This window comes from Myxine glutinosa, chromosome 5, assembly GCF_964187855.1.
Source record: "Myxine glutinosa chromosome 5, kmMyxGlut1.1, whole genome shotgun sequence".
NCBI lineage: Eukaryota > Metazoa > Chordata > Myxini > Myxiniformes > Myxinidae > Myxine > Myxine glutinosa.
In genome coordinates this window covers 41,214,802-41,238,119 of record NC_136265.1, presented here as the reverse complement: position 1 = coordinate 41,238,119, position 23,318 = coordinate 41,214,802, and the positions used below count along the sequence as shown (strand labels likewise).

Sequence of the window (23,318 nt, the reverse complement as noted above, 5' to 3'; positions counted from 1 at the left end):
ATTCAGCGATCGACCGGGATTCGAACCCAGGATCCTAAGATCCCAAGCCGGCACCCTAACCGCTAAGCCAACACCGGGCCACCAGGCTGAACAGTTTGCGTTTTGTATCAACTGATAGGCCGGATCTGGATTCGGACCTGAACCAAAATTTAATCAGCTTGTTCTGGTCACTCAACTACTCATCCACCAAGTTTTGTCATAACTCGTCCACAACAACTTTTTGAGATGTCATACTATATGTTATATATCGTTGTTGGCCCCATCTCTCAATTGATGGTGAAGAATCAGTTCCAAATTATTTTATTATTATTCTCATATCCGGATTCATAGCTCCACCAAAATCAAATAAATTCGTGCTTGTCACACACCCTACCTGCCCACCAAATTTCATCGGAATCCGACCACAACATTTCGAGATATCCTGCACCCAAACAAACAGCGAAAACATAACCTCCGTCCACCTTTGGTGGCGGAGGTAATTAACACCAACAATTAGCAAAAATTGTTAAAGAAGACAATGCCGGACAGGTGGCCTTTGCCTTCAAAAACAGAGGTCGAGTCCTCCAAGATGTTGGAGCTCCTTTGTAAATCAACCCACTCCACCCCTTCTCCCGCAACCCCCATAACATCTCCACCGGTGCCACTTATGTCGAGGCCTAGCTCCAGCAGGCGGATGAGCAGTTGCAAACATCCTCGGTCCATGAGTCGGTCATGGAGCAGCCGTGCACAATGTCATGTTCTGACAATAACGTATGTGCTGAAACCCAAGATGGCGTCAAATGAGATAATCAGGAGAGTGGAATGACAAATGATTATGAAACTTCAGGTTCATTAAAATATAAATTTGTTGAAATTCGCAGTCTATTAGCCTCACAGTATGGAGATGATTGTTTGTCAAGGGCGTCCATATTTGATTGGAGCAAATCATTTAATGATGGACAGAATGAACCACATGGAGCAAGGGTGAACTCTTCAAAAGGTTCACTCTTCGAAATGCCAGCTTCTCCTTGCTTCCCAGTTAACACACTTCGATCATCGTCCTGTTGATTCATCCGTCGTCCTACCTGTCTGCCGCCGCAGATCGACACTGGCCTTCACTGGCAAGTCTAGTTCTTCAAGGTGTGTGTGTGCGTGTGTGCGTGCGTGCGTGCGTGCGTGCGCGTGATGGGTTGACTGACTGCCTGGACGCAACTGAGGTTTTGGATCTACTGATGTACCATCGATTGATGTGGATCCATGATCGAGGTTGTGGATCCGCCGTTTGGAGAGGTCCTGGGCTGAAAGGATCGAAACCTCGAGGAAGAACGGTGCCCGGCTGATGATCCATGCAGTCGGGAAACTAGTCAGTTGCTTACAGGTTAAGGTTCTTGCTTTAGGTGGAGAAACTATGCTTGAGGTTTACGATTTAAATAAAGTTGAATATGGGATGTTGTGAAATTAGTTTCACAATAATTAATTTTACCCTGTCACAAATATATCTTTCAAGACAAGTTTCTCATAGTTTTAAACAATAGTTCAGGTCAATGTTTAACCACCCTTGTAACCAAGTTTTGATCATTTTTAAAGAATCGTTGACAAATGCCTGTGGACTCTGTTGCCCTGTTATTTTCTTAAATAAAACGATTGTTGCTGTTGGTAATACTTACAGCTTGCTTGGCATCCAAACCGTGAGGGTTGCTTGGCCTTCGGTACCGACGATGGAAAGGTCGGCATCTACGACGTGGTCTCAAATAGGTTTGTTGCTTCATTTGGAAATTTTACACGTCCGCGGAACGTCAGACCATCCTTTCACTGTGACGTTTAAAGCTTGATCTGTTTTTACGGGTTTTTGCAACAACACTTCTCTTACCTCAGGACACCACGGATATCGAACACCTATCACAAGCGAACGGTGTATTCACTGACTTGGGGTCCAGCTCTGCATTTGGACTCCACAGGTATGGTCGCGCACTCACAGACCTGCCCTTCCATTGTTCCCGGTCTTGCGGGTTACGCGATCCCCGCTTTACCTAGACCGATGATGTCACGACACTCGTATGTTATCTGAGTTTCTTGTGGTTTTTATACCGAGTGGGTTATAGCTCACAGGTGATGCAATGTTGGCACATGAGCTCGTGTTGTGTGCAGGGGATTCGCAATGGATTGCATTGTATAGCTGCGGGGGAGATGGAGTGGTGATCATGCACAACTCACAACGACTCAAATCAGATGGCATAAACCTTAACAATCTCATCCAGGATGCCTGTGGCCTGAAGGTATGCATTGTACACCCGTGTGTGTGTGTGGTTTTTTTGTTTTTTTTTCCTTTCTGAGCATGAAATATATATATATTACACACTGCCTAAAGGGGGCAGCACCTTCTCCTTATTTCACAATCATATACTTTTTTATATTTCATATTATTTTTATTATTATTATTATTATTATTATTATTATTATATTATAAATTCTTATAATATTATTATATTATAAATTATAATATTATAAATTTATATATTTATTGTAATATTATATAAATTATTTTAATATATATAAATATTAATAAATATAACTATTAATAAATATAAATATAAATATATTATAAATTATTATAATATTATAAATTATTATTATATTATTATTATTTCATATTATTATTTTATATTATTCATATCATATTTTCATATATATTTCAATCATATTTCACAATTTCACAATCACATACTGGGCTGAAAGGATTGAAACCTCGAGGAAGAACGGTGCCCAGCTGATGATCCATGCAGTCGGGAAACTAGTCAGTTGCTTACGGGTTGACGTTTTTGCTTTAGGTGGAGAAACTATGTTTGAGGTTTACAATTTAAATAAAGTTGAATATGGGATGTTGTGAAATTAACATCATTTACAACAATCCTTGAAATTATTTGTTTAGGAACAACCGATACTGTACAATTAAGTGTGTGTGTGTGTGTGCGTGCATGCATGCGTGCGTGCGTGCGCGTTGTTTCTTGTTCCCATCTGATCATGAAATTGTCTGACTGTAAATCCTCCTATGCCCTGCACAGCCTCGTTTGGTATGACTTTGTATGCAAATGCCACACAAATTATATTCGGTGTGGGGGCATTTTGGGAGGGACTATGCTCCCTTTTCCATACGTAGTGCTTCTCCCAAGTTTCCCTAATGGCGTTGAGTCGGTATGTGAACAAATACCAGGTGGTTGGAAGTTTTCTTGTTTTTTTTTCTTCTCTCTTTTCTCACTCGTCTGTTTGTTTGTTTGTCTGTCAGCAGGATATCTCAAAAAGTTAAGGATGGATTCAAACGAAATTTGGTGGATAGGTTGGGTGTGTGACATGGACGAATTGATTCGATTTTGATGAAGATCTGGATCCGCACACTATAATTACCTCCGCCACCAAAGGTGGATGGAGGTTATGTTTTCACCCCTGTCTATTTGTCTGTCTGTTTGCTTGTGAACAACATATCTCAAAAAGTTGTGGACGGATTCAGACGAAAATTGGCGAAGATGTAGCGTATGTCACAAGGACGAAATGATTAGATTTTGGTGAAGATCCGGATCCGAATTCGGACCCGGCTACTAGAATATTTTAAGTGATTCTTCACAATTGGGAGATAGGGCCAAAAACGCTAAATAGCAGGGCAGGATATCTCAAAAAGTTGTGGACGGATTTGGACGAAAGTTGGTGGACCAGTTGGGTGTCTGACAAGGAAGGATAGATTCGTTTTTGGTGATTCGCATCCACTTTGTGCACAAACTAAATTTGATGAAAACAACTAAAAAAAAAAGTTTAAAAAAAAGTAGCATTTAAAATAATTAGTGCTCTCCATATGTTCTTACTATAATGGAGCAAAAATGGATGTCACCGAAACTCCAAAATTGACTTGTGGCAGAAATAGCGCCTCCTTTAGTAGGAGCCACTATTACATATTGGTTCACGAGTTATCAAGTGACAACTATATTCGTCATGTGTGTGCGTCTGTTTGTCCGCAGCATAACTACCCGATGATATCATCCGATCTTGATGAAACTTGGGTGGGAGGTTGATATCATGATCTAGTTGTGTCCTGCATAGAGTGGGCGTATTGCGCCCATTGTGGGCGGAGCCACGCCCGAAAAAGATGTCTTTCTAGGGGGTAATCGAGTTCAAGCTACATCTTCTCCGAGGGGTTTGGTGGAATCTGACAGGGGTTTCGATATTTGGTTCGATTTTTGGTTCGATCCCATGGAGCTCGATTTTTCATTTATTATTATTATGATTTTTTTTTTCATTTTATTTATTTATTTATTTATTTTATTTTTTTCATTTCATATTTCACCGAATTTTCGGTATTGTGTCGCTAACTAACCTCATAACTGATTATACATTATTTTCTATCTCATTTCAAGGTCAGCAACCTTAGTTTTGGCATTTCCGGGCCTGGCCTGTCCGGGCCTGTTTCGGTTATAGTCCTCCTTTATCGTTGAATACCGCTCGTGAACCATCGTCATCTCCTGACTTGTCTTTCTTTACTTTTTGATATCGAGTATGATGTGATCAATAAAATTTCTTTCTAAAATACAAATTATAAAGTGCATGTCCAAGAATGTGCCACAGCACATTAGCCACCGTAGGTGGTCCGAGAAGGGTACTCCCACCCCTTATCATAAGAACTAACGGGCACTCCCACCTTCTGGGTGGGAGTGCCTACTAGTTCTCGTAATAAAAGTTTGTTGAAAAATTGACAGAAGCTCAAATTGTAAATAAAGAAATACGGAAGCGGATACAATACCCGGCTGTCTCGTGCTGCATGTCGGACGAGCTAATAAGGCCGATTTGTATTTACTGTGACTTTGCCCTTTAACAGTTTGACCAGTTATTAATTGGTCTTCTTCTTATTCTCACAATCGGGGTTCGTTGAAAATTTCATGACAAAAGCTCAGATTGTGAAAAAGTTGTGACCTAGACACGCACACACACGTTTGCAAAACCCCGTCTCCCACTGCTTGGTGGATGGGCTAACAATACGTCATAGACGTCGTAGAAGTCTGATGTTTTTTTTTGTCTTTGCTTGCGAGTTTGTTTGCTAATCTGAGAAACTTATCATTCAGGTTTCCTTTAACATGTGAATAATCATGATGCTCCCAATCCAATAGTTTTAACTCATGGGTTTTCACACCTTTTAAGTTTTGTGTGAAATGTTGCTTCTGGCGGATACTTTGAATCCACCATTAGATTGATGTTGACCAAGAAGGACTTTAAAGGATTGAGCACCAGTGACATCATTTCGTGCAAACTTTACAAGAGTGAGCTTTCTCTGACTGTAGTCAGATTTATTTGGAATAATGTTCAGAATATTTTCTTTCACTTTGATTTCATATTGCAGCAAAAGTTTGCTCTGAGGAGTGAAGTGTCGTGGAAACCGGATGGCAAAGCTGTGGCTCTGGGAAACGAGGATGGGTAAGCACTAAGCATGGTACCTCAAAGGAAGCTCGAGTGTTGGTGTTTATGGGTAATGGGGCCTTAGGGGCTGGCAGGATGGACTAGAGGTACGCACACTCGCCTCCGAGGCATCGAGCCTGGGTTCCAAGCCCGACCCAGCTACAAACTGTCATCCTGGTGTCTGGCAGGCAGAGTGATCCCAAAGATGGACGATAAGCTGGGTCCCGGCTGCCAGCATTAGTTGGTGGACATTGAAGATCGCACGGTGTCCTTTGCGAAGAGTAGGCGAATCCTCACCAGCACCCTGAATACATTACAAATTCCTGCCTAAATCTGCTGCAGTTAACCGTTAGGTCTAACCAGTCAGCTTGTAAATCACTTCGAGCTTAAACATGCCCAGGCCGAACCCACAAGTTGGTCTGAATAATTGGGGCCGTTAAGTGGAGCCAGAACCAGCCGAATGGTGGCATTGTTACCCTCGCCACCAACGGTGGATGGAGGTTGTTTTCACCCCTGTCTGTCCGTTTGTTTGTGAACAAAATATCTCAAAGTTGTGGATGGATTCGGACGAAATTTGGCAGAGATGTGTAGCCTATTTCACAAGGACGAAGTGATTAGATTTTGGTGAAGATCCAGATTCGTATTCGGCGACTAGAATTTTAAGTGATTCTTCACCATTGGGAGATAGGGCCAAAACGATACATAGCAGGATATATCTCAAAAAGTTTTGGACGGATCTGGACAAAACTTTCTGGACCGGTTGTGTGTGTGACAAGGAAGCATCGATTCAATTTTGGTGAAGCTCCGGATCCGGATCGAGCTAGTAGAACTTTTAAAAGTGATTCTTCACCATTGAGTGATGGGGCCAACCAGGCGGAGGTATGCTCTCTATTAGAGTGCCGTTCTAGTATTTTTGATGCCATTTTGTTGGCTGTCGTTGGGTTGCCTTCCGGCCATATTTCTTTCAGCTCGTGTGGATCGATTTGTGTGCATCTGCAGAGTTTATTTTTCCCCATTTGGCCCGATAATACATTCCTTCTCCTTTTGTATGCAGCACATTACTTTGAGTCGTGACATTGGCTGAGGGGGCACAGCTCTACCGCTGATGTAGTGCCCCCTGCAGGTTGTGGCAGGAATCTGGTATTTGTTTAGGTTGCCGGCAATAACTCGCCTACTCTTCTTCGCAAAGGACACTGCGGTGTCTTTAACATCCATCAACTAATGCTGGCAGAAGGGACCCCCAGTTTAACGTGCATCCGAGGGACGGCATGAAACACCGGGATGACAGTTCATAGCGGGGTCGGGATTTGAACTCAAACTAGACAGCTTAGAGGTGAGTGTGCGTACCCCCGAGGTAATCTTTCCAACCAGAGAAATCCCTAATGAAAAGCCAAACGTTTTGTTTTTCTTTAAATCTAGCATAGCTGAGGTCATTACATCTCCAACTTTTCTTCATGCAAGCGTCTTAAAAAAAAAAAAAAAACCACCTTTAGAGGCCATTTTTCCCCGCAAAGCGGGGGTTGGCCTTTTTCGGGGACCGTGGTTGTTGTTGTTTTTTTGGTCCCCTTTTTGAAGCAATGTTTTACGGCCGGATGCCCTTCCTGACGCCAACCCTTTTTGCCGCCTTTAACGACAAACAGGGAATTACCAGTGAGCTGGTACTCAATTAGCCGACCTCGGAAGGATGACAGGCTGAGTCAACCCCCCTGGCGTTAATTCAGCGATTGACGATTCGCTCAGCGAGCGACGATTCAGCGATTGATTCATGCAAGCGTCTTGATTGGCCAATTTTTATTTGCATACCGATTATACTGTTTCCCCCCAACCTCCCTCACCGACGTCATGACAACAACATCCAGAGCTGTTTGGTGGTTTCACATGAATGGTCATTAAATTATGAATATACTTATTTTTAAAAAACATTTCCTGCTTGTTGACTTGTTTTATCACGTGATTGTCCACTGGATTATTTAATTAACCAATGTTAATGCCATTCTTCCTGGCTGTATACTTTCAGCTCCATTGAAGTTTACCGAGTCCCGAACCTGTGTCTTGTCTGCGTCATTCAACAACATCACAAGCTGGTGAACGCTCTGCGCTGGCACCCGCCATTGCCTCCTGGACAGTCGGAGACGCTCCAATCCCAACTCCTGTCAGGGATGCTGGCGTCGGGCTCCAACAATGCTGTGATCTATGTGCACAGCCTACATGACATCTTATGTATGCACACATGCCAGACTTCCACCAATTGGCATATTTATGTCCACACTTTTTGAAAAAAATGGGGGGGGTATTGTAATCGGTTCTGTCTGTCTGTCCGTCCGTCACGCTATCTCCTCGTAAACGGTTGGGCAAAAATGTGCCAAACTTGGCAGTTATGATCACCACATGACACAAAGGTACAAGTGCAGTATCATTTTTGGCCCCGCCCCATGGGGTGTGGCCAAAAGGTTAAATACCTAAAAATGCAATTACGGTCACCTTTTTAAACGAAACTTTATATGTGCAATCAACATTGGGGGACACATGAAATATATAAAGCTTTTTTGGATTTGATCTCCGTTCACACCCCAAAGGCGAGCAGACTACTTACCTCCGCATATTACCTTCTTCTGCCTTCTCTTGAGGTCACAGGAGTCAAAACGGGAAAAACATTAACTCAAAGTTTGATATTGAGCCATTCGTGGTACATTTTGCCATCTATCAACTTTTGCTTTCGGTGGGAAGCGTGGGGATTTGTGATGGTGCACCATCGACTTCGCTTTAGCTCCAATTTATCTCTGGATTATTGCACGTCTGTTTAAAAAAAACAAAAAACCCTTCCGGCCTTGGGTCAGGTGACAGGCAGTGGATTTTGAGTGACGTAATGCTCCGTTACTGCTTTCTTCGTAATGTCCATAACTCTACGTAATGCTCCGTTACTACATTACTGATGTTGACCAAGGACCAATTGTTTATGCTTCCGGGAACCATTATTATTTATATACACTTTACCATCCCAACTACCAGCATAAGCCTGGTGTTGGTTTAACGGTTAAGGTGGCTGGCTTAAGATCTTAGGGTCTTGAGTTTGAGTCCCTGTCATACCGTTGAATAACACCAGGTGGGTTGACTCAGCCCGTCATCCTTCCAAGGTCGGCAAAATGAGTACCAGCTTACTGCGAAGAATTAGCCATTCGAATATCTTGCGTTGGAGTGGCAACCCGTCCAGGATTGTGCCCACTCTAGCCTAGGAAACTTCTTCGGTAGCTATATGCATTTGCAGATCCAAAAGGGAGTGGTCTTCTACCACCAACACACAACTTTGAATCATTTATGTATTTGCATACACCTTTACCATCACTGCTGCCAACATGCCACCTTGAATTCGACATTTAGATGTGGTATATATTTTACCTTTTCACGGCATTTAATTAATTAATTATTTATTTGGTTATTTAAATGTAAAATCTATACGTCCCATTTTTAAGGTGCGTTTGGGGGCTGTGTCGTTGATGAGGCCTTGCATTCTTGTTGTCGATATTTTCAAGTAAAAATCGGTGTCGATATTAAAAAGCATCCAGTGATTCGGCGCTTCGTTCTGCACGTCACACTGAACTACAGAAGGGCATGATGTCATCACATACACACGTGTCTATGCGTGTGTGTAACCACCGTTTAGAGGCCATTTTTCCCCGCAAAGCGGGGGTTGGCCTTTTCGGGGACCGTGGTAGTTGTTGTTTTTTGGTCCCCTTTTTGAAGCAATGTTTTACGGCCGGATGCCCTTCCTGACGCCAACCCTTTTTGCCGCCTAACGACAAACAGGGAATTACCAGTGAACTGGTACTCAATTAGCCGACCTCGGAAGGATGACAGGCTGAGTCAACCCCCCTGGCGTTAATTCGGCGATCGACCGAGATTCGAACCCAGGATCCTAGGATCCTAAGCCGGCACCCTAGCCGCTAGCCCAACACCAGGGATCGTGTTCCGGCGTGTGTGTGTCCGGCCCATAACCTTTTTACCATTTGAGTTTTGTCATCAAATTTTTAACAAAGCTCTATTTTGATAATATGGAGAAGACAAATTAAAAATGTTGTCCAAAGGTCAAAACGTTAAAGGTCAGTCACATAAAATCATCAATTTTCATCCAATTTACCTGAAATTTCAATTTACCATTGGAGTTTTTTCATCAAATGTTCACCAAAGCTTTATTATGAGAATATGGAGAAGGCAAATTAAAAATCTGGTCATAAGGTCAAAGGTCAGCGTCACATAAAATCGTCGATTTTCACCCAGTTGACCTGAAATTTTAGGAATTTGCACATTGGGTCACCGAATTGGTTCACCAATCAAAAGGTAGGAGTTGATTGGTGTTTTTTATGAGATCAAAAGGTCAAAGGTCAAGGTTGCGTAAAATCACCAATTTTCACCCGATTGACCTGAAATTTTAAGAATTTTCATATTGGTTCACTATTGAAAAGGTGGGAGTTGATTATCTTTTAGATCTCAAGCATGAAATCTTCAATTTTCATTTTGTATTTTTTTTTTAATGATTCTGTTATTTGAGCATACGGAAGAAGACGTGTCGATACAAACGGAGGCGGGTGGGCTTTGCATTTTCAGATGCTTTCTCGTTAGAATTTTATTTCTGCACTGATTTTGAGGTTCGTGCCAGAGCAAAATGGCAGAGAATGGAGAGTAACATACCAACAGTTAGTCAGGTTCACTATGTTAACAAATATAATTTCTTTCAAAATTTTGGAGATTAACAAAACTATACATTTTTGGAATATTCAGAGCATGAGGAATCCAAAAATTAATGTTGGCATTTGCGTAGACACCTTTGCGAAAATGACACTCAGGACCAGTCAGGTTCACTATGTTAACAAATATAATTTCGTTCAAAATTTTGGGATTAGCAAACCTGTACATTTTTGGAATCATCAGAGCATGGAGAATCCGAAAATCAATGTTGGCATTTGCACAGACACCTGCATGGCCGCCATTTTGGATTTTCAAAATGGCCGCCATAAAATACATATTTTGCGCTACCTCGGCTTCTAGTCAACCTAGAAACTTGATTAAATATGCAAATCCTATGTTTTCTGGGTCAAGGAATCCAATAAAGGCCTCAAAATAGTGCTCAGGATTATAGAAAAGCAACAAACAAAGGTAATTGAAAACCATTGTCTTTATATTGAAGGAGCTGCGCTCGAACGCGAGTCGAAAGAATTGACGCGAACAAAGACAGAATTCGTCCGAGTTGCTTTATTGAAACAAAACAGCTCAGGTATTCTCAAAAGCCCGTTTTTCGGGCAGCAATATATATATACACATTTATGCCCGGGCGTTTGCCCGGGAAAACCGAGACCGGGCATGCCCGGGTGTCGAGGGCGAGTCCTGGAAAGGCGAGTCTGGACATGCCCGGGCGTCCTGGACGCAGCCTGGCAAGTCAAGGCTGGGCGTGCCCGAGCACTCTGGGCGAGCCCTGGAAAGGCGAGAGCGGGCATGCCCGGACACTCTGGGCGAGCCCTGGAAAGGCGAGTCTGGACATGCCCGGGCGTCCTGGACGCGGCCTGGCAAGTCGAGGCTGGGCGTGCCCGGGTGCTCTGGGCGAGCCCTGGAAAGGCGAGAGCGGGCATGCCCGGGAAAGACAAGACCGGGCGTGCCCGGGAGGTTCGGGCGTGCCCGGGAACAGCGAGTCCGGGCATGCCCAGGAGAGGCGCGTCTGGGCCCGTCCGGACGAGCCCGGCATGGCGATCGCGCCCTGGCCGCGTCCTGGCAGGTGCAAGGCGATTGTGTACATTCAGCGGGAACCGCTACACACGCCCCTCCAGAATCGACCTGCACCGGCAGGGTCAATTTAAGGGGGGTCCGGATGACCCGGCCGAAGCGACCCCTGGAGGGTCGTGGGGGGGGGGGGGGGGTCCGATCCGGTGGTGGGTGGTCGAGCGGGGGGAACTGTAGACGGGGGGCGGCCTCGCCGCGGAGGAAGGGCCAACCATGGTGGTCGGTCGACGTCCACGTGCGCCGGTTTGAGGCGGTCCACAGAGATCCGGTCCGACCGGCCGTCGACGACGAAGGACTTGTCGCCCCGTCGCAGGACCCGGAAGGGCCCGTCGTACGGCGGCCGGAGTGGCCCCCGGTGCGCGTCATGACGCACAAAGACGTACTCCGCTGTGCGAAGCGCCGGGGGGGACGTAGGACGGGGCCACCGTGGCGGGACGTTGGCACGGGGGCAAATTGGCGGGCGGCCTCCTGGAGGTCCGAGCGCTGGTGTGCGGCGGACCAGGGACTGGTAGCGTCGGGCACGAACTCGCCCGGGACGCGGAGCGGTTGGCCGTAGACGAGCTCGGCGGCGGATGCCCGGAGGTCCTCCTTGGGGGCCGTGCGGAGGCCCAAAAGGACCCACGGCAGCCGGTCGGTCCAACCGTCGTCCTGAAGGCCGGCCATGAGTGCGGCCTTCATGGAGCGGTGAAACCGCTCGCACAACCCGTTGGCTTGGGGGTGGTAGGCCGTGGTGCGGTGCAGCGTGACCCCCAACGAGGGGGCGACCGCGCCCCAAAGTTCGGACGTGAACTGTGGGCCGCGGTCGGACGAGATGTCCGCTGGTGCGCCGAAGCGCGCGACCCAGGTGGCGATGAACGCCTGCGCCACGTCGGCGGTGGTGGTGGAGGTGAGGGGCACGGCCTCCGGCCACCTGGTGGTCCTGTCCACCATGGTGAGCAGGTGGGTGAACCCCCGCGATGGGGGCAGGGGACCCACCAGGTCCACGTGGACGTGGTCGAAACGCCGTGCAGGCACGGTGAAAGTTGCTAGCGGGGCCTGGGTGTGGCGGTGGACCTTGGCCCGCTGGCAGGCCGTGCAGGCGTTGGCCCAGTCGCGGACGTTCCGTCGAAGGCCGTGCCAGACGAAATGCGCCGACACCAGCTTCTGAGAAGCTTTCCGGCCCGGGTGAGAAAGGCCGTGGATGGAGGCGAAGATGCGGCGCTGCCAGGAAACGGGCACGATGGGGCGAGGCTGGCCCTGGGAGACGTCGCAGAGCAGGACGGTGCCCGCGAAGGGGATGTAGGCCAGGCGGAGGCCCGTGTCCGCCGCCCGGAGGGCCTGCACCGAGGTGTCGGTGGTCTAGTCGGCCGCCATGAGCGCGAAGTCCACGCCGAGGTGGACCGCGTTCGCGCTGGCCCGAGAAAGACAGTCGGCCACGGCGTTGTCTTTGCCGGCGACGTGCCGGATGTCCGTGGTGAATTCCGACACGGCGGAGAGGTGGCGCTGCTGGCGGGCCGAGCACGGCTCCGTGACTTTGGCCATTGCGTAGACCAACGGCTTGTGGTCGACGAAAGCCGTGAACGGGCGGCCCTCCAGGAGGTGTCGGAAATGGCGAACGCCCAGGAATAGACCGAGCAGCTCGCGGTCGAACGTGCTGTATTTTAACTCGTTCGGCCGGAGCTGCCGGCTGAAAAAAGCGAGTGGCTGCCAAACCCCGTCCACCCATTGTTCATGGACGGCGCCCACCGCGTAGTTGGAGGCGTCCGTAGTGAGGGCGATGGGCGCGTTGAGCACCGGGTGAGCCAGCAGCGTTGCGTCGGCGAGGGCCCGTTTTGCGCTCGCGAAGGCCGCGTCCATGGCCGTGGACCAAACGATGTCATGCTTGGCCGGCTTGCCCCGGAGGGCCTCGTAAAGGGGCCGCATGAGCTGAGCAGCGCGGGGCACGAATCGGTGATAAAAATTCACCATGCCGAGGAACTCTTGTAGGGCCTTGATGGAACGGGGATGCGGGAACGTGGTGATGGCCTCGACCTTGGTCGGCAGTGGCACGGCCCCGGTCTTGGTGATGCGGTGGCCCAAAAAGTCAACGGTCGTCGTGCCGAAGTGGCATTTGGCTGGGTTGACAATTAAGCCGTGCTCGCTGAGGCGACCGAACAGTGTTCGGAGGTGGAGGAGGTGCTCGGCGCGGGACGTGCTGGCGACGAGGCTGTCGTCCAGATAGACTAAAAGAAATGGCAGGTCGCGCAGCACGCCGTCCATTAAGCGCTGGAACGCCTGGGCCGCGTTCTTGAGGCCAAACGGCATCCTCAAAAATTCGAACAGGCCGAACGGCGTAATGACGGCCGTCTTCGGGACGTCGGCCACCCGGACAGGTACCTGGTGGTATCCCCGTATCAGGTCAATTTTGGAAAATATGACCCGTCCCGCCAAACGGGCGGAAAAGTCCTGGATGTGCGGGATCGGGTACCTGTCGGGGGTGGTAGCGTCGTTGAGGCGGCGGTAGTCGCCACACGGGCGCCATCCGCCCCCCGGCTTTGGCACGATGTGCAGTGGTGAGGCCCACACGCTATTGGAGCGCCGCACGATGCCGAGGTGCTCCAACGCGTCGAACTCGGCCTTTGCCACGGCGAGCTTGGCCCGGTCGAGGTGGCGGGCCCTGGCGTAGACCGGCGGGCCCGTAGTGGGTATGTGGTGCTCGATCCCATGCCGCACTGCGACGGCCGAAAACGTCGGCCGCGTGAGGGCCGGGAATTCCGCGAGCAGGCGAGCGAACTCGTTCGCCATCGGGAGGGCGCACGCCAGTTCGGTCGGCGCGGAGCTGCTCATCGTGCACGCCAGGGAGCTGAAGGTCTCGGCGTTGACGAGGCGACGACGTTTGACGTCGACCAGCAGCCCGTGCGCGCAGAGGAAGTCGGCGCCCAGCAAAGCCATGGGGACGCAGGCGGTCACAAAGGTCCACTGAAAGCACTGGCTGCCGAAGCAGAGGGTGACGTCGCGCGGGCCGAAAGTGCGTATGGCCGAGCCATTAGCAGCGACCAAAGAGGGGCCGCAAACGGCGTCCCGCCTGTCCTGCTCGGAGGCGGGTATGACGCTCAGTTGGGCGCCTGTGTCACAAAGGAAACGCCGCCCGGACGCTTTGTCCCGAATAAAAAGCAAGTTGCCCGAGTGGCCGGCGCTCATGGCTGGGAATGAACGCCGGCCCGGCCGTTTCCCGACTTGCCGAAAGTGCACGGGGGTCGGCACGTCCGAGCCTTGTGTCCGAACCTGGCGTGGTAATAACACCACGCCTGGTCAGGTGGAGGCCCGGCCGTCGTGTCGTAAGCGGTCGGCACGGCGTGGCGGCCGCCAGTTGCACCGGCAGTTTGGCCTCCAACCGCGCAGGGCGCTCGGGCGTCGTGGGCGTCGCCTCGGATGGCGGCAGGCTCCAGGTAGCCGCGCTGATGTGTTGGCCCGCCGAGGAGATTTTATCGGCTTCCCTGGCGAGGGCGCGGGGATCGATGATCGACGTGCCAGCCAGGGCGAGGCGTACCGGGTGAGGCAGCTGGCGAAGGAACAGCTCGCGGAACAGAAAATCCGGAGAGTGCTCACCGAGCAACGAGAGCATATAGTCCATGCGCTCGGACGGGCGCGTGTCGCCGAGCTCGGGCAGGTCGAGCAGGCGCCGTGCGCGTGCCGCCGGTGAGAGGGCGAAAGCGTCGAGGAGGAGCGTCTTCAGCGTGTCATACTTGTCGGCAGCCGGCGGGTGCTCGAGGAGGCTCAGGGCACGGGCCGCGTTTGCGGAACCGAGGGCTGCCACGACGTGGTGGAAGCGGGTGTCGTCCGCGGTGATGCCTCGCAGGGCGAACTGCGAGTCCGCCTGGGCGAACCAAACAGCCGCGTGAGCCTCCCAGAAGGTAGGCAGTTTAAGAGTCACTGCCGTGTCCATGTCGGTAGGTCACCAGTGAAGGAGCTGCGCTCCAACGCGAGTCGAAAGAATTGACGCGACCAAAGACGGAATTCGTCCGAGTTGCTTTATTGAAACAAAACAGCTCAGGTATTCTCAAAAGCCCGTTTATCGGGCAGCAATATATATACACATTTATGCCCGGGCGTTTGCCCGGGAAAACCGAGACCGGGCATGCCCGGGTGTCAAGGGCGAGTCCTGGAAAGGCGAGTCTGGACATGCCCGGGCGTCCTGGACGCGGCCTGGCAAGTCGAGGCTGGGCGTGCCCGAGCGCTCTGGGCGAGCCCTGGAAAGGCGAGAGCGGGCATGCCCGGACGCTCTGGGCGAGCCCTGGAAAAGCGAGTCTGGAACTTGCCCGGGCGTCCTGGACGCGGCCTGGCAAGTCGAGGCTGGGCGTGCCCGGGCGCTCTGGGCGAGCCCTGGAAAGGCGAGAGCGGGCATGCCCGGACGCTCTGGGCGAGCCCTGGAAAGGCGAGTCTGGAACTTGCCCGGGCGTCCTGGACGCGGCCTGGCAAGTCGAGGCTGGGCGTGCCCGGGCGCTCTGGGCATGTCCGGGAAAGACGAGACCGGCGTGCCCGGGAGGTTCGGGCATGCCCAGGAGAGGCGCGTCTGGGCCCGTCCGAACGAGCCCGGCATGGCGATCGCGCCCTGGCCGTGTCCTGGCAGGTGTAAGGCGATTGTGTACATTCAGCGGGAACCGCTACAATATTTGTGATATAACTATTACATAATACATGATATTGCAAGTCCTTTGAAGTTATAGGTATGGGTTTATAAAGCAAGGAAGCAGCCTTGTTAGTATCAGATTGAACTATAAGTCCTATACACAGGATCTACGAGGTCTATCCCGTTCAGGAATATGCTTTTACAGATCTTCATCACTGTCCTGAGTGTTATTTTCGCAAAGGTGTCTACGCAAATGTAAACATAAATTTTTGGATTCCTCATGCTCTGAATATTCCAAAAATGTATAGTTTTGCTAATCTCCAAAAATTTGAACGAAAAAACATAGTGAACCTGACGAAGTGGGGCAATAGGGAATATGCAAGCATGCAGCATACAGGCGGACAAGGTCAGCCTGTTTTTTGTTGTTTTTGTTGTTGTTTTTGCATGAGCTCAGCACCTGTTTTGTTTTGTGAATAACTATTGGTGTTCTGCAAGTCATTGATTCGTCCACTTATGCAATATCATTTCGATCGAGAAATGCAATTTCTATGTAACAAAAGCACTTTCATCTGAACCGCATCGTGTTGTGTTGTCTCGCCACTGATCACCTCCTTGACCTTCACGAACACCGAGTGCTTCGTCAGTGTTTGGTTCATTCATTCGTATGCGGCACGAGGCTGCTTGTTGCATCATTTTCGGTACTAAAAACACCCGCTCCTGGTGGGCGACGGTGGTGGGGCAAACCTTGCATTTTGTGGAATACCACAGAAGGTACTGTGGGGGATGTTTTGGAATTGCGTTTGTACTAAAAGCTTGACGACAATCACCACAAGATGTGGAGCATGAACGATGCTCGGAATGGTCGAGAATCCCAACTTAACGTTAATAAAACTGTTAGTGCATGTTTTTATCCCATCACTTTTAGCAGTAAAGTGTATGATGCTGTATTTCTTTACCTCAGCTCAGGAAGGCAAACAAGATGAGGCCATGGTGTTGGTGGAGCCTTACTGCAGTCTGTCTGGCCACACGTCCCGCATCACCGGCCTAGACTGGAGCCCCCATCAGCCTGGTATCCTGGCCTCCTGCAGTTACGATGGATCCGCACAGGTCAGAAAACCACCTTTGTAACGATATCGATAAGGTTTTGCTCTTGCTTCATCGGATATGCTGATTGATCTGACATGGGATGGAGAAAACACCGAATCCTCATTTCATTGCGTGATGTTCTTTTATTATTGTGAGTAAATGTATGACGTACAAGAGTCGTGGATGATGTGGGGATAAGGGATACATGTGTCGAGGTATACTTCGTGGTGTCGAGGTTCTCCAACTATTGCACAAATTTGGGTGCAACAACCACTTTAACCCCTTTGGAAACTCGCCTTTTTGATGCCTTTCTGCCATCTTCTTCTACTGGTTAGTCTGCCTCCTTCGATCCTGAAGATCCTTGCACAATGACCTACAGAGGTTGTCAGTGCTCCATCCTTGTAAAATGCTGAGTATCAAACAAGGAAGCAACACATACCATTTTTGAAGTCTTTGGTAAGACTCAGCCAGGATTTGAACCACCGACCTCCCGTAATCGGAGCGGACCATGACACCACTGAGTCTGGTGTAATTAGGAGGTTTTCTTATTTTGACACCATGATACGTTTTGTCCATTTAACATTGTTTTTTAAACTTGCTCTAGCTGTCATTCCACAGCCGTGCGTTATACCCTCGTGACTTGGTGATGGTTGGAACTTTCATCATGAACACCCCCTGGGGGATCGTGAGGGGGACACACATAGAATATCCCCGAGTGGGGGAGGGGGATTGAACATCCACAACACACTACTACTACTACTACTACTACTACTACTACTACTACTACTACTACTACTACTACTACTACTACAGCTGCTAATAGTACTACTACTGCAACTACTAATAGTACAACAACTACTACTACCACTATCACCACTGCTACCACTACTACTATTACCACCACTGCTGCTGTTACTACTACTACTACTACTGCAACTACTAATACGACTACAACCACTACTACCACTATCACCACTGCTACCACTACTACTATTACCACCACTGCTGCTACTACTACTACTACTACTGCAACTACTAATACGACTACTACCACTATCACCACTGCTACCACCACCACTACTACTACTACCAGCACTACTACTTCCACCACTGCTGCTGCTACTACTACTACTAGTACTACTTCTACTACTACCACTATTAGTACTACTACTGCCACGCTACTACTGCAACTATTAATACTACTACAACTACTAAAACCACTATAACCACTGCTACCACTACTACTATTACCACCACTGCTGTTGCTACTACTACTACTACTACTACTACTACTGCAACTACTAATACGACTACTACCACTATCACCACTATCACCACTGCTACCACCACCACTACTACTACTACCAGCACTACTACCAGCACTACTACTTCCACCACTGCTGCTGCTACTACTACTACTAGTACTACTTCTACTACTACCACTATTAGTACTAGTACTGCCACTCTACTACTGCAACTATTAATACTACTACAACTACTAAAACCACTATCACCACTGCTGCTACTACTACTACCACTACTGTTAGTTACGTCTACTACTATTGCCACTGCTACCACCACCACTACTACTAGTACTACTGCCACTACCACTACCACTGCTACCACCACCACTACTACTGTAACTACTACCACTACCACCACCACTGCTAGGACTACCACCACTACTAGTACAACGACCACTACTACGACTACTACTACGACTACCACTAGTACGACTTCGACTACTTTATTGGCCTTAATCCTACCTTGTGGGGTCGGCTGAATCCCTCTCGAGCACCTCCACCTCAATTTTTGTCTGCTCCTTTTCTTGCCAACTACATTCATCTATCTATAATTCCATTAATCTCTGTGTGTATGTGTGTGTGTATGTATGCGACAACGATTTCTCGACAACTACCGGTCCGATATACTTGAAACTTGCCAGGTATATTGCTGGGGACCCGAGGATGTGCCTTTTCAAGGTTTCATATTAATCGGACAATTACTTACCGAGCTATGTCCAAAAAACGATTCAACCAATCAGAGAGCAGCGAGCTATCGCGTGTGCCGAACGTGGCGGACACACTCTGCCTCGGATGGCACATTTGAGAGCGTATTCATTTATTTCACGTTTGCAAACTATGTTGGCGCTATGTTGGCGTTAAACTATGTTTTAAAACTAATAAAAACCCCGGGGGGATTGTCACTGTACTCGCAAGCCGTTCGCCGTTCGCTTTGGCGTTGCGAATGGACCAAAACATTTCATGCACCAAACCATTTCATGTAAAGCGTTCGCCGTTCGCTTTGGCGTTGCGAATGGACCAAAACATTTCATGGACCAAACCATTTCATGTAAATCGAGGGGGGGATATAATTTTAGATATAGATATAGTACGGGCATGCCCTAGTCTATCTATAATTCCAGTAATCTCTGTTTGTACGTTTGTCTGTGACCGCTGTTTCTCGACAACCACGGGTCCGATATACTTGAAACTTGCCAGGTATATTGCTGGGGACCCGAGGATGTGCCTTTTCAAGGTTTTAAATTAATCGGACAAGTACTTACCGAGCTATGTCCAAAAAACGCTTCAACCAATCAGAGAGCAGCGAGCTATCACGTGTGCCGAACGTGGCGATCAGACTCTGCCTCGGACGGCACATTTGACAGCGTATTCATTTATTTCACGTTGGAAAACTATGTTGCCGTTAAACTATGTTTTAAAACGAATTCAAACTGCGATTAAATTAAAACGATTCATCGTAACTGCGATTTGCGAACTTCCGGACAGTGAAGACTTCACTTCCGGCAGCCAATCACAGAACGCTTTGTTGCGTAGGCGTGGCCGATGTGAGACGAGCGGAGCTGAGCGCGTTACGAGCTGACCGCCATTACGGTACGTAATTCGATTTCTTATGCGCATTATTTCTCCCAATTCAGTCAGAGCGAAGGGCGGAAGCGAAGAGCGTTGTTTTTTTTGTTTACGGGCGTACGGGCGGGGTAGAGCGTACCATTTCATGTAAATAGAGGGGGGGGATTGTCACCGTACTCGCAAGCCGTTCGCTTTGGACCAAACCATTTCATGTAAATAGAGGGGGGGGATATAATTTTAGATATAGATATAGTACGGGCAATGCCCTAGTATTATTAAAGGCCTTCGTCCCTGGTGGGTTTGTCTTCCTGAGGTGGGTTCTTTGTCCTCCTGATCCCTCTATTTTCAATCTGAAGTTTGTTTTTCCCATGCACATGTCAGAATCTATGAAGGAACAAAACGGTAAAGCATGACAGTGGCATGGTAAAGTGGAACACAAGTGGATATGGGACTGATTAATTTACATGTCTAGAGGTAGTAAACTACATTAAACGGGTAAGAATTGCTTGACATAAATTAAGATGTTATGGATGATAAATCGATGCAGAGATTTATGTGTTTTGAGGAACTAGTGTAATTCAAAGTCCCCCACCCCTTGTGTACCAGGTGTGGGACGTGTGCAGCAGAAAGCCTCTGTATAATTACCGAGGCCATGTCGGGCGGCTCCTGGCCATAGCCTGGTCCCACACGGACCCCGATAGCGTGTGGACTGGAGGAGATGATTGCAGCCTTCACTGTTGGCACCCAACTCGGCAAGAGCACACCAAACCACCAAAAGGTCTCGATTGTTTTTCTTCCTCATGACCTAGTTTGTATCGCCTAATAGGACAGAGAGACAGACAGAGACGAAAAGCAAATGCGATTTAAAGAAATATTCTGTCTTCAGCTGCATTTTATTACAATAGAAAGTGCAAACGCTTTTATCTTCCTTCAGGACGATGTGAATCTTGGATTTCTCCCATCAGGAAAGAAAGGCGTGGAATTGGAAAGAAAAAAAGTTGGCAGTTCCAAGGGAAAAGCTCATTTGGCCAGCTTGCACGAACGTCCTGAAACGCAGTCTCCTTTGCCCGAGGGAGTGGAACATAATTGGCGAGAGCCTGCCAACGGAAGTGAAGGTGGAAACGCCGATGCACCGTCACGTGCCGCAGGTGAACTTTCGGTCAAAGTGGATATAACTTCCAGATTAAAAAAAAAAATTCCAGTCGTCTTCCCTTTTAGTACAATTCAGTCACTTTTTGTGTGACCTGGTGTTGGGTGACCCTGGTGTTGGGCTAGCGGCTAGGGTGCCGGCTTAGGATCCTAGGATCCTGGGTTCGAATCCCGGTCGATCGCTGAATTTACACCAGGGGGGTTGACTCAGCTCGTCATCCTTCCGAGGTCGGCAAATTGAGAACCAGTTCACTGGTAATTCCCTGTTTGTCGTAAAAGGCGACAAAAAGGGTTGGCGGCAGGAAGGGCATCCGGCCGTAAAACATTGCTTCAAAAAGGGGACCAAAAAACAACAACAACCATGGTTCCCGAAAAAGGCCAACCCCTGCTTTGCGGGGAAAAATGGCCTCTAAAGGTGGTTATTTTTATTTATTTATATATATAGTCACTTTTTGTGGCCTTCGATTTTGAATTTGTTAAATATTGTTACAGATACGACTTTGATGGTATGGTGGGCCGAGCGGGATGGCCGCCGTATCCGTACAAGTTACCCCGATTGCACCCGGGGTTGACTAATCGCGCTATGCTGGCTCAATAAGAAAAAGAAGACACCCGGCTGGATTACAATCACACAATACGACACCAGGGATACGGTTCTCAAAGGTTGTTATTACAATTGCGGAAGGTTTAGATTACAGGGACAAGAGGGAAACATAGGAAGGTGGGCACTTAAACACACTTATATTATCCCCGGACAGACGACAGGTAAACGCGGGACAAGGCTCACTCACACGGGGTTTGATGGCCAGGAAAGCGGGTAGCGATCGCTCCAGGTGCACCTGTGCTCAGGGCAGGATCACGTACGGTGGTGTCCAGAGATGCGTGAAGGTATCACAGCGCTTGTGGGTCGCGACTTTGGTCTCAAGCTGGGGAGGTCGCTCAGCGCTCGGGAGGGTGGCGTCTTTTCCTTCCAAGCTCGGGGCGCATCTCTCCTCACGTCCGGCGCGGGGCCGCGTATATCTGGCGGGGAGTCACGCCCTCGCTCGTTAGCTCCGCCCCATATGGCATCGGCCCATGGCTTCTCATTGGGTGCGGGGGTTACCGGCTCCGCCCTTGACGAGGGGCCGACAGGGAGCCCCCTTCTGGGTAACCCCGTCGAGCACATGTTCAATGGCGGCCAACCGAGCCGGAGTGAGGACGCAAAGCCGCTGTTGTTGTGGTTGTTGTTGGAGCTTGAGATGATGGGAAGAGATGCGGGGAGGTATGGGAAGGTCCTAAACTCCTACTGGTGCCATATCATCACATTCTGGTGCAACGAAGAGTCATAATTAATGGAAACAAGTCCTTAACTGACATAGATTAAGAATAACTAGCAAGATGTCCTATAATTGTCTACGTGTGGTGCGGGGGACCTGGGCACGACATTTAATGGGGGAATGAAGGGGAAGATCGGCTCTAATGGGTGTTGTTTACAGACAATGGGACTAGGGAATGGGGTAAGGGGAGAGTTGGGGAGTATCGGAGAAGATAGGGGAATATTTACAAGCGGATATGGAGGTCAAATTCCATATTCGCAACATTGCACCCTTCTCTACCCTCGGGGCGTCCCGACCCGATAAATTTTTACCTACTTTAGTGTGGCACGCAATGTAGTTCCCTCTACTATTAACTCTACCCTGAGTGCGACAGTTTTATAGATATTCACAAATGAGTAAATATGTCCCCCTGCGACGTTGCACCCTTCTCCTCTCAGAAACACACCCACAGGATAACCGAATCCGGAAAGAATCCTCAAACTAAACATACAGCCGGTAGGGAGCATTATTTACAAGACTACGCTGATATTTACACTACGATCCAGGACCTGTCTTTGGAGGAACACATGCAGATGTTATGCATAGAGAGAGCGCGCTTGCCAACATCGATACACCAACCCACGAGTGCTCTGTGGCCGACGGCCTTTAATAACGTGCAGAGCACCCTGTCCCAGCATCGAAAGCACCACCCCACCACCAATCGGTGCAGTCACCATTGTTCATTGGAATAAAAATAAATTCGACAACCCCTAACCCTGCAGGTGTCTCTTGCTCTTCTTGTGGTGCACTTGGTGGTGTTAACTATTAGTGGTTCACCTGTATGGCATAGGTGCCACGTTGATCCATAGGTCCATCCCCGGGTGGTGCTTGGCCGCAAACGAACTGCGGTCCATTGTGGGTGGCCACAAACATTGCGGTCCATATGGTGTATCGATCCAGGCAGCCAACAGCGAAAGTGCAGGCCCACAACTGCGTAGCCAGCACCTCTCTCTCCTCTCTCTCTACCCCAAAGCCAGATCCTCGGAGGTGGGAGACAAAAGAAGCAGACAAGTGAGTAAGGTGGTAAGGGCGCAAAAGTGCACGCAATGTAAGGTAATGCACACTGGGGGCACATGGGAACCAGGT

At 49.0% G+C, this 23,318-nt stretch overlaps 1 protein-coding gene and 2 long non-coding RNA genes across 3 annotated transcripts in view; 1 reads left to right on the top strand and 2 right to left on the bottom strand.

The window, feature by feature from the left end:
- The window catches only part of LOC137427640 (gem-associated protein 5-like), an 87,800-nt gene that overhangs the window by 22,839 nt on the left and 41,643 nt on the right, over window positions 1–23,318 (top strand). Inside the window, exons 9-16 of the mRNA XM_078777949.1 lie at window positions 1,649–1,734; window positions 1,855–1,937; window positions 2,128–2,255; window positions 5,360–5,433; window positions 7,433–7,635; window positions 16,734–16,879; window positions 20,335–20,506; window positions 20,694–20,876. Coding sequence (XP_078634075.1) covers window positions 1,649–1,734; window positions 1,855–1,937; window positions 2,128–2,255; window positions 5,360–5,433; window positions 7,433–7,635; window positions 16,734–16,879; window positions 20,335–20,506; window positions 20,694–20,876 — 1,075 coding nt within the window. The remainder of the gene's footprint in view (window positions 1–1,648; window positions 1,735–1,854; window positions 1,938–2,127; window positions 2,256–5,359; window positions 5,434–7,432; window positions 7,636–16,733; window positions 16,880–20,334; window positions 20,507–20,693; window positions 20,877–23,318) is intronic.
- On the bottom strand, window positions 16,982–18,697 carry LOC137427641 (uncharacterized). Its single transcript, XR_013623463.1, has 2 exons — window positions 18,625–18,697; window positions 16,982–17,533 (listed from the first exon to the last, which is right to left on the bottom strand). It is a non-coding gene; the product is annotated as an uncharacterized LOC137427641 (long non-coding RNA).
- The window catches only part of LOC137427639 (uncharacterized), a 49,706-nt gene continuing 46,386 nt past the window's right edge, over window positions 19,999–23,318 (bottom strand). The window contains exons 2-3 of the long non-coding RNA XR_013623462.1: window positions 20,374–20,547; window positions 19,999–20,112 (exon numbers count right to left, since the gene is read on the bottom strand). This is a non-coding gene — a long non-coding RNA (uncharacterized LOC137427639). The remainder of the gene's footprint in view (window positions 20,113–20,373; window positions 20,548–23,318) is intronic.